At 42.2% G+C, this 12,069-nt stretch overlaps 1 protein-coding gene across 1 annotated transcript in view; it reads left to right on the top strand.

The window, feature by feature from the left end:
- Nucleotides 1-12,069, top strand: part of T265_10176 (hypothetical protein) — a gene marked incomplete at both ends in the record, with an annotated part of 106,892 nt that overhangs the window by 75,296 nt on the left and 19,527 nt on the right. The window contains one exon of the mRNA XM_009176469.1: nucleotides 7,760-7,893. Coding sequence (XP_009174733.1) covers nucleotides 7,760-7,893 — 134 coding nt within the window. The remainder of the gene's footprint in view (nucleotides 1-7,759; nucleotides 7,894-12,069) is intronic.

Below are 12,069 nucleotides of genomic sequence, written 5' to 3'. Positions count from 1 at the left end.
CCCTACTTTAGAAGCCTGGCGGAAGAGCAAAACAGTGTAAATCACCAAGCAACGGGCCAAGCGAGATTATATAGGCCAGGTCCTTACAACAGTGACACCACCGTCAGACAGATGGCAGGTAAGAACAGCCGGGTGTCACCTGATAAATTGGTGGTTTAGCCTGGTTACGGTAGTTGCCCGGATCAAATTATCGAGCATAACGGCGAAAATCAGTAGGCTAGATGTACTTTTAGTCAGTTCAGATTTCGAACTATACTTCAATCTTAGTGAAACCTCAGGACACATTTGTTCATTCTGCTTCGAACCAGTCAGCTCATTAAACGAGTATACACTAAGTTATTTTGAACCGCTTAAGTTTCCCACCGAGTTACGTTGGTCCTCCTGATATCCTAATAATCCAGACAGAACTTGAAGCATTTAGCCAGAAATAATATACATGTTTGCTTTCAGTAGTCTAACAGTAACTCAGAAACTTACCCGGATACTCCTAATGAGATCAGGTCAATATGGTTTTCACAACCTGTAGCTTCGGTTAAGTTTGCTGGCGGAAAAACACCAGATAATCGAATTCTTTCATTACAAAACCTACCAGTACGAACAGACAGAGATATTGCTGCTGTTTATGTAGTGTGACGGTACGACTGAGAGTTTTATAGAGGTGATCCCGAATTGTCGAATGAATTTCAGCCTCGATGTGATTAGTTTCTTTTTCTATTGTTTCAAGGTTTTCGTGAGCTATTCTCGGTTTTTCTATTCAGTTGAATACATAGATTTTCCGCCTTCTATGGAAGACACAGGCGTTCTTGAAACAAAAAACTTAATCCTGTTAGTGCATTTGGGAGGTCCGCTCGCCTTAAGCAAAGCCAGCAGATTTCTGTAGAATCACGTCGTGCGCTCGGTGCGATGAACGGTGTTTGTTTGTTGTATTAGCAAACGCCCCAACAGACTGCATTTCTGAGACTGAGAAGGACAAGTTTTATCAAGATCTGTCACGACTACTTCGGTGGGTAAGGAGGACGGACATAGTAATCCTGACGAGTGATATGAATGCCATAGTTGGACGACTAGGGCCGGCAGAATCACAGTTGGGTGGTAGATATGAATTTGTTGCTGAGCGTACAGATAACAGGGACCAACATCTTGAATCGTGTGCAGGTCATCGTCTGTTCCTAGTCAGTACGAACTTCTAACACAAACGCTTCCACCTATCATAAGACAGTCGTGGAACCATATGGATATCAGTTACCGATGGAGAGACTCAGTTAAGGACCGTCGTTCCTTTTGGGGGTACGCAACTTGACTCTGATCACGCCATGGTCAAGACCCACTTAGTTCTTCGCCTTCCACCAGCACTACACGTGCCATAAAAGAGCAACTCCGTGCATCAAGTTCGAAAAGTTTCAGTGGTTGAAGAGTATCGAGCTGATCTAGCTAGGCTGCTACTGGAAACGCACAGTCATATGGACGACGAAAAGTGCTTGGATGATGAATGGAAGCGATTTAAATAAGCAATGCTTTGAGCTTTCAGAACTGTTTTTCAGCTCATCCGACTTGACTAAATGAACAGTGGATATCGTCGAGATCAGCAGATTCTATTGCTGCCAGAAAGACTACCAGCAACTGGCGACTATGGTGGCGCACTCGGATAATCAGGAGCTTCAAGAATGACAGAGAACGCTGGTGGATTTCGAAGACCTGGGAGGTGGAGGAGGCTTTCGGTGCAGAAAACAGCCGCGCTTGGTTTTAACTGATCCGATCAACCTATCAAAATAAGGCAGGTATCAATGAGACAGTATGCGAAAAAGGACTGAACAACTATTCACTCCCTCAATCGCCGTCTTGAGCGGTGAGCTAAGCACTTCACAGAACAGTCCACCTGATCTCCTTCAATACAACCGCTAGAAGAACCAGGCGGGTCTGAATGGAACGTTGACACCAATCCACAACCACCACCTAAATTCAGTGTGAGATTTCAATCCTGAAGCGCATAAAGAAACCTAGCCCGGATGGTCTACACACCGCGCACTTTAAAGGTTGTGAGATCTTGTTGAACAGCCTAACAACTTGAGGATATTGAACGAGAACAGGATACAAGTCTAATGGAGCTCCTTCACCGTCATTCCAGTTTTCAACAAGGGAGCAAGAACGTCATGTGAAAACCATCGCAGTGTCAGCCTGGTATTCGTCGCATACAAGTTGCTCTCTGGCAATAGTTTGCGTGGGTTTATGGATTATCGGGGAAGACATTCGTGGGAGTCAAGCTGGCTTTTTCCCTGACTGAGGATGCTTGACCATATCTTTGCCTTGGGAAATCTTGGACAGCGTCACGCTTCAGACGCTTTCTGAATTTTAGGCTACTTTTAATTCTGTCGATTGTCAGCAACTTTGGCAGCGTCTGGCGATCAGAAGCATCCCCTGAAATCTTGGGTGTCGAAATGCCACCGGGATGTTCTCTTACGGACTTTGAGTCTGCAGACGATAGTGCTCTTCCTAGTTCAGATCATTCTCAAATGCAAACGATTCTAAATGACCTAAATAACTATGCCGCACGGTTTGGCATGTACTTCACACCTGCAGAGTGTAACGTTCTGCTACAAGACTGGGTGGGATCAAACCCACTCCTCATGCTTGCAGGTGGGCCACTCGACGTGGTAAATAAATTTGTTTACCTAGGCAGCTTCATAAGTTCCGGTGGACTGGCTGGAGATGAGATTATTTCTCGAATCGGAAAGGCCAGGGCAGCTTTTACCCAACCTCCGACACCTATGGCGCCGACGTGACGTCGGTTTATTTATCAAGGGGAAAGTTTACACTGCGGCGGTGCGATCCGTACTATTTTATGGACCAGAAACTTGGCCCCTACGCGCAGAGGACATACGGAAGATGTCAGTATTTCATCCTCGGCGTCTCCAAAGCATTGGTCAGGTCTGGTGGGAACATTGGATTAGTAATCCTGAGGTACGCCAGATGGTCTTGGGGAGAAGGAACTCTCCTGCGATTGATGAATTACTCACGCTTCATAGGTTGTGCTGGTTGGGACTCCGCATGCCAGAAGACCGTCTGCCTCACAGAGCTCTTTTCTCCAGCCCTGTTCTCAGTGGAAGCGACTGAGTGGTGGACAGTGTATGACCTGGCAGCGAAGTACGAAAACACTAACCAGTAACCTTAGTCGGGCGAACAACTGCCGCCTCCCTGAATTGCGACCCCATTTCAGCATTGGTTAATGACACTGGCGGAAATGGCCTAGTCGAACAGCCAATGGCGCTCTTGCATCAAATCTATGCTACCCGACTTCTGAACAAACTGGTTCGCCTCCGAGACTTGGTTGTATATTGCACTTTCCCGTTTTCCGGTGGTCGAAGCTGTAGCAGCAGGGACCAGTGTGCCTTCGGCACATGGTTTATAGCTACATTAGCCATGCTGTGGTTGATGCAACTACTTTTATAGATAAGTCGAACACACACGTGCCTGAAGGGATTTTTCAGGAAGGAACTTCCTTGAATTCACATTTCTCACAAGGATTAGAAAAGTTGTGTAACATAGTATGGAATGGAGAAACCAGCCTGGTCCGTCGATCTGTACACAGACATGCATCTGTGAGTTCATTCCACGTCACATACAACTGCGGCAAAGTTGCTCAAAAATTGGAGTTCACCTATGCACATCACTAGACAGATCTACCACCCCTTTAGATGCAAAATAGTTTGCCACAACGAGCTTTGATAAGTGAAGGTCTGGAGTGAAACATTTGAATTTTTTTCGGAAGCACACTTCTTCAAATCCCTGTGTAAAATATGGATCTTTTTCGTGCCTTTATGATGTAATTTCGCTCTGTAGGCATCTGAGTGCTTTATAGACTGAAAAAAATTATCGAACCCAAACGTGTATATTTTTACTTAGGAAGCGAAAATTTCATCTATTTTCCGTTTATTAAACATATAAGAAGCAATTTTACCGAATCCAAGAGCATTTAATTTAATGGAAAACTATGGAAGTGGTCCACAGCCTACACAGGTCTAACGTAAGCCTTCACGACTGCCTAGGAAGCCCACTAAATGATGAGTACTGCTGAGGTTCTCGACTATATGCCGACCCTATGTGGTGCTGCCAATTTTGCTCAATAACGGTTGATTTCCATTGCTTGCCTCATTAGTTATGGGTAGGGTGGTTCTCGTGTCTGACTCCCGATATCACGTGATCTAGGTCACATTGACCATGCCGCGATTCACCAGTTGATTATATCACATGCGCCAGGTGCGGGCTCATATAGTTGCTACTGATTTCGCACTACCTGCAGGCCGGCGTGCTCACTCATCGACGCCACAATTATCCTTGGCCGTCACCTGATTCGGGTTTCTCCAGCATCGTCGAAACTATGAAGATATGTGTTTTATTGCAAAAGGCCTCTAGAAAGTGATGTTTTACTCATGTGTGCACGCAAAGGGTGCGTATCCACGTGTCCAATTAAGGTTTGCTCTGGATATTCGGACAACCGGGCGTAGAATATGAGGTTGCAGTCACTCGTCGCATTATGAACAGTGTTTTTATAACCCTGCCATACAACGGTAGGCTAAAAACGCATTGGTCAACTTTTGCATGTGGAAATAAACAGTGCGACGCGATGCAAATTTTAGACTGACATTTAATAGCTAATAATATATAAAATGATATCGGGACTTTTTCTCGCAATCATCAGCTGCTTCTGACGAATAGCAGGTTTCTTGAAGCTCTGCCTAGTGAGATCTCGGGGTCTAGTGTTCTAGCTCCGAATTTTAGTAATCATATTGACGCATGTTCCCTAATGTGCTCTTTTTCACTTTGCTGTAATACTGTGAGCCTCCGGTAGGTAGGCACCATACACGAATATTAAGCTGCATCGTCCAGTCGATTGTTTAGTGAGGATTGAGCTAATAGAAAAAAACCTGGTCCCACAGGAATTATTCTAAGGACGCAGTCAGTGGATTTGCGAGTTTCGTATAGGAATCGCACAAGCATAACCTCGAGATTGACCGAAATTGGACCAAATCGGATCACAATTACCTTTCTTTGTCAAGTTGATGAAACAGTAAGGCTGTGTGGAGCCGTCAAGTTACAGTGCGGTGGTATCCATGGCTGCGCTTAAAAAACGAAGATTGTGGACACTATTTTGGTCTGCAAGAAAATGTGGAAGAAACGCAGATTCGGGTATGTGGACCAACGGCCTATGCCAAAATTATACGGAGTTGATAGAGTGATCATGCTGACTTGGTCAGCGAAATTTTGCAGATTTTGTATTCACCAATAATGTTTATTTTCTTGTGAGCAAAGAGCACTTTTTCTTCAGTAGAGACACCTCAGTGTGAGTTGTTAAACCTCCACGAAAGTCCTACCGATTAATCCAAAATTTCAGTTTGTCATATGTTGCGCGGCAATATGGCAGCTGAAATATGATTTGGTGACGCACCGTTCCAAAAACTTAAGAAGCCCAACTGAACGCTCGACTACAGGCGAACTCGCAGATCCATTTATGTTCTTCTGTTGTGTAGTCACAAGGCATTGGCCACACAGCACAAGTTTGACTGGAGAATACAGGATACACCCGGAATGCATCTCATTTTCATCGTTTCTATAAATGCTTCCTTAGATTTGTCTTCTCTATCAAACCTAATTTACTCCACGTTCAACAAGAATAACTGTAAATCTGCAATCACACCGAGTTTTCTGGAAGTTCCAGAGATTTTCAAACTAACCATATGCATCCTGACACGAGCACACAAACTTAACAAAACTTTCGATATTCAGATATGTTTCCCATAATTTCCCATGTCCTATCTTGCTTAAAATGGCACATTTCGTCAGGTTTTATGCTTCCAAAGGCAAGCGGCAAACTGCAGCGGTCCTAATGACAGTCCGACTTGTTTAGAGTTTTACGTCGTGACCTGTCAGTAAATTCCAAGCCGGCCAAGAAAAAATTAATTATCATATAGTCTTGGCAGCAATCCCCAACGAGCGTCAACAAAAGCATTGTGGTCTCAAGTATGTTATCATTATCCAGTAGAACTGGACTAAACGCTATCCGGGATGTGACTAGTATTTCGTCTTGGTAAATGAGTGGCTTAAAAAACGAGACCTCCAATTTAAGGTGGACGCTACCGACCTGGTTCATCTTACCACTCACTAGGTACACCGAATAATCGCAAACCAGGTCAGCCTACGTATGCCATCTAATGGACGAAATCCAGTGAAATTTAATCACTGTGACCGATGTCTTCAAGGTCCAGCTTCGGTCAAATCCGTAATTTAGGAATTGTGTTCAGCAATTGTTTAAAAACGCCAGAAATTGAAATATATACCGACCGAAATTAAGTGAATGCATCAAATTTCCCCTTTTTTGCAGACATTTTGGCAGTTTTTCCAACTATGTCTGTGTAAAACTCTTCATAACCCAAATATAGAAACTAAACTGACGACCAGCTTCTCACATACGCCAAATTGCTGACAAAGCACTATTTCGAGATGTCTGAATCATACGTGAATTTTTGCAAAATCTTTGCGTATGCAATTATAAAAACCTTGACAGTAAATGCCGTGTGTCAGAAGGAACTGTCGGGACAAATTACCATCAATTAGATGGTCTTTCCAGTGACCTGCAATATAAAATTACATGATACTGGTGGTGGAGTAAAAAGCTGAAAGATCGCGAGTGTGTTGTGAATGTATAATTAATATGTCCAGCACAGTCGCTTTCTGGGCAGTTACAATTACTCACGAACTATTAGGCTGAAAGTTTGTTTTGTTCTGCTCAAGAAGGATTGCGCAGTGGTAGCTAAGATTAATGCTGCCTCAGAGGATATTTAACTCACACTTATATGTTTGAAGTCATAAGTTGCGGCTGCCAATGCGGTCATTGCTAGTTTGAGTAACCTATGAGGGCTAAAGTATCGCTTTGGTGTATTACTTGCTAACAAATGCCTTGCATATTAGATCTACTGATAGAGATGCGGAGAGGTTGATACTTGTCATCGTGGTGAGCTGTTTGATTGTGCCACCGCGAAAGTGGCCAGCACTGGGTTTTGTGTCTGTCCGGCGTGATTCCAAATGGGGTTACTATACGGATAGAAGAAAATGCCCCGCCTCATCTTACACGGTTCAAACTGGATGACTGAATGGCATTCCTGAGAAAACCTTAGACTAACCACAACCACGAACAAAAGGATGGTGGAAAGCCCTATTGTCTACGCCTTTTTTTTCTTGACTAAATTGGCTGTTAGGAGATATTTCACAACTCCGTTTTCTCAGCACGTCTTGATCCCGCTGATCCACTGTTGAACTCTAAGCTCAAATCAAAACAATGATTTCCGCACCTTTCTTCGAATGCTAGCCACTGCTCACTGTCTGTCTGGGCGTCACAAGTATTGAACACATGGTGGACGCTTCAGGTTTACATTGTACCATACAAGTAGCACTTGCTTCACCGCAGCTTAAATGCAAGCACGAGTTTTTTCACTACTAACTGAACTGCGGTTTAATACATCCGGGAGAACAAGGTAATTAAATCACCACTGTTTTGTATCCTCTTCCAAATATGTACTTGATCAGGTGGCCACTGTTCAGTCTATTGAAGCTCTGCGTGATGTACTGCCCTCGGTTCACCGTTTATTCGTCTTCCCCTACACAGACGGCGTTTCCTTGTTATCATATCCAGTCAGAGTGACGTAGTGTAACTTTATTTGGAAAGAAGATTAATTTTTTGGCTTTGTTGATTTTCTCCCTTCCGTAGGTTATGATCATGCGTCACTATCAACATCCGAACATCGTTGAGATGTACTCAAGCCACCTGATTGGCAATGAGTTGTGGGTTGTAATGGAATATCTGGAGGGCGGTGCATTAACGAATATCGTGGCACGTACACTGTAAGTTCACCATCAGTTAAAAGCATGCTACTCAAATTTTGCTATTCATTGAAAGTATAGTTTGGTTGCTGGAAGCTTGGAATATTCGTTTGAATACGCTGCACTCAGCAGTAACACACATTATCCGAAGTAATCACAATAACAATTGTTAGAGTGGAAGAATTCGCATTTCCATTAGGCTTCCGATTTCCTCAGTTGCCTCTTACACTCAGTTATTGGTTCACTAAATTGGACTATGTGCACTATGTGCTGTAAAGAACTTCTTAAATTCCATCTGCTTGTGACGCTGCTGTGGCAGGTCATCACTGTAGACACCTGTGCTCATTATATCAAACAACAAATTGAAATCACGGCTTAAGACCGATATACGTGGTCTATGTAACTATCTCATTATTGACCTGTTATTATTCGGTCGCGAACGTCCAATACGTTGGTTGCTTTCTCGTTTCTTCCTCACTCAGGTTAGCCATTTCTTACCTTAACTGGTCAATTTTTGTTACAACCAACTCCAAGTTTCCGGTTTTATTTCTTCCTCACAGGTTTGTGAAAAATTTGTTCCGTCAAAATAGTCGACTTTCAGTGTATTCAGTGTACATATTGCACCCAAAGGTTTCGCGGAACTCATTTTAAAATGTAGCATGTATTTCTCTTCCTTAATGCATTTGTTGAGAAGAGGAAGCTTGCCGCATTTTTCCTACGCCAAATTAGACACGACAGCACAGTTTCTTCAAAGGGAAACTAATCCCGTACTTAAGATCAACGAATGAATTTTTAGCAGTATTTAGGTCATTAATTCTCGTGAAGCATATCCATATTAAACAATGCGATGTTGGTAGGTCCCTAAGATGAAGATCCCATGTAAATCGATGGGACGTTTATCGATTGCAAGTAATGAGGTCTCTTTCCATCTGCATACCGGACAAGGCCGATGGCGATAGGAAGATGGAGATTAGTTTCCTCTGTTAGCATTATTTAGAAATTCAAATATTTCTGACTACAATTCGGTTTTCACGAGAGACTCAACTGGATTCCTCGTTTATGATGTTCTTTAATTCAATGTACTGAACAAAGGCCGCCTCTTGTTTCAGATGGTGGGCTATCCGAGATATTACAGCACATTTTCCTAAAGAAAACTACTCACATGGTTGCTGGAAAATCTTCGACCTTCTTGAAGCTCATCAAGTAGGTGTAATACTCGAGGTTTCCTCAACCACACGTTCTACCTAATTCAGATGAATCTCCCATGGAAACCAAACTGGTTTACGAATGAGTGTACTTCACTGTTTTCGTACAATTCGGGTCCAGACATAACATGATTGATGGAAAATCGGGGAAAGTGCGTACCTGGTGACTCCCCAGAAGAAACAAAAACTCGTCATGCGTTGCCAAAGAATTTTCAGCAACCTTGTGAGTAGTTCGCTTTATTGGACGGAAAAACTATTCTTTCTCAAGCAACTAATTGTAAGCGTTTGTGGCACGTAAACTTATGGTGGTATTTACCATCAGTGTGCGCATCTTCTTTGAGGAACCAAGATTTTTAGCGCTGGAATACAAAACTGGTATTTCCAGTGGTCATCAAATAGGCCTCTGTATTTTGCAGCTGTTCAGTGTACATTTGATTTAGGTTTCAAGGCTAAAGAAAAAACAGGTCCGCTTTCTTGTGTACGATGAAATTTACGATTATTATGTGTACTTAGGCTCACCTTCAGGAAAGTAAATGTCGTATTCTTTTGTCCTGTCTAGTTGGAAACCATGCAAATGTAGTAAAGCACTCATAAGCAGTAGCAAATTTTCATCAAACTCCGATGGAGCTTTGATTACCCAATTGGATGCGAGGTTTGCTTATTTAATCACAAGGAATATTCATACCTGAGTCAATCAGACTTCGTATTGTGTTGAATGCCTCTCTTACTAATTACCAGAAAGTGAAAAAAGGTTGAATTGAGCAGACAGAGACAAAAATGAAACCCATACACATAATTTGGCCAAACGATCGTGTTTACACTTAGTCGGCCGGTGCGAGAAGTAAATCTCAGTGAATCCAGGGTTTTTGCAAGTTCGTGAGTCAAGGTTTTGCTTCATCTAATCTGAATTGCAAAGTAGTCAATGGAACGTTCATTAATTTTGCTTGTATTCACCTCATCTTTCGGGAGGAGTTATGAAACGAAAGGTGGAATCATAGTCCGTTTTAATATAATCGAACTAACCAGGAGCTGTACCTTATGTTAACCTCTAATTATCGTAACTTTAAAATTGACTAACCTGGTGCAACATGCGAGCTTCTATCCACGCTTTGATTGGATTGTCTTGAGGTAGTTTGCCTCAAAGATGAGACTATCTTTCAAACAGGTTTTCCAAATGATTTTTTTAAGTTAAGCAGTGAAAAACAAAATTTCAATGGTGAGACGTAGGCGTTTTTTAATTTCGATGAATAATCATTTAAGGTGATCCCGATGTGGACACTATGCTGCACCATTCTATTATCCTCTAGTCGAGAAAGCCTCACAGTATCACCTAGAAGAAATGCTGCTTGTTGTAGAGTGACCAAAGAGGAAAGCACCACACCGTTTAGCCACAGACGTAATACGTTGTTAGATGCAAGTCGGTATGTCATGAAACGGAAGAGCTGTATATATGACCCTATGATGTATTCGCAAATCAGCGGGCCAGCGAGCTCTTGAAATTTCGTAAAATGATGGTTAGCTCTTGTCAAGTGGGATATTCAAGATGAATGCTATTTGTGCCGCGTGGTTCACGACGTAGTTGTCTTCTAACATACAGACAAAATCAACTTGACTAAGTGGGAACTTAATAAATAATAAACTACTCCGCATTGTGTTGCGTCATCGCGTCCATCTGGCTGGAGAAATTTTCCAAGGAGTATTTTCGTGATGCCATCTCAAAGCAAAGACAGTCGATGGAAGAAGCCAGAAAAGTTAGAGTATCACTAGAGTAAGCATTCTACTTGGAGGATATTGCTTCCTGGGAGGGACAGCGGCAAGGTTGAAATATTAATTAAACGTTATGAGTTGTAAATCTACATGTTTATCAGAAACCAGTTCGATCGACATGTGTCACGCGACAAGCAGCGGAATTTAAGCGAATGGGTAAGCATCTTGCAAGTTTGCTTTCAGGAAACAGCCGGTGGTGAAATTACAAAATAATGTGAAATTAGTATAGAATAGCACTCCGTTCCTCTATATCAAAGAACTCCTTCTAAAATATGGTGTCTATGCTACTGCTAGCCATTATCATATCTTTTGGGCCTAAAACACCATAACGAGCAAACCATTTCCCTAGTGAATCAATCGTGTCCTTTGGCTTTTAGAACTTTCAGACACCTACCGTACGCTGCTTATATAACACGCTTGTAGATTTGGCAAATGTCAGTCACAGGTGATATTAGCCAGACAGCAGGGTTTAAATATGCTGGAGTTGTCATTTATTCTCTGTTTGTGTCTGTCTCCAGCTCACTAGGCAAGACTTTCTGTCGTCTTGGTTTTTCCTATTTCTGTACAGTGCTCACCGCTCATAAGATTTTTCAGTTTGCTAGACAAATGTCTTTGGATGCATGATAGCCTTGGTTTTCGACGATCCGATGTGACGACATTTCGGTTCATGTTGCACAGCTCTCAAAGGACAGATTTCATAACGAGGTAACCCTTCATCTAGCATGAATCGATTTTTCAATTCTCTGGAATCACTAATGTTTCCTTCCTTCATAAAAAATGCACTCCGCTGATGAAGCATTCTCCTTTGAATGCTGTACAAATACCGGAAGTTGAAAAAGTCAAATTCGTTACGATAGCGAATTCACTCATTATTTGATATTTCTGTAGATATAAAAGTTAAATTGGGCAAATGTTTGCAGAGAAAATAGCAGATTAATTCAAATCGGGCATCCTAAACTGCCTTCAGATAGCTTTGAGATTGACATTTTTTAAACGTTATTCAGCAAGGTGAGAATGGTCGACATATCACAACCCGCCCCACCATCTCACATATTTGCAGAAAGTGTCGTCAATCTTGACGTTATATGGTCTTGGCGGGGTACACAACTTAAACAAAACTTATTTATAGCATATTTTATGACAGAATAAAAATAAAATGCCATTTTCTTTCAAAAAAATGCAGAGAAACGTCATAGAAACTGTCATTAGGAAAGTTCTTCACTCG

This window comes from Opisthorchis viverrini (assembly GCF_000715545.1).
Source record: "Opisthorchis viverrini unplaced genomic scaffold opera_v5_340, whole genome shotgun sequence".
NCBI classification, from domain to species: Eukaryota; Metazoa; Platyhelminthes; class Trematoda; order Opisthorchiida; family Opisthorchiidae; genus Opisthorchis; species Opisthorchis viverrini.
Note: the sequence above shows the minus strand (reverse complement) of the source record. Positions and strands in the feature narration are given on the sequence as shown.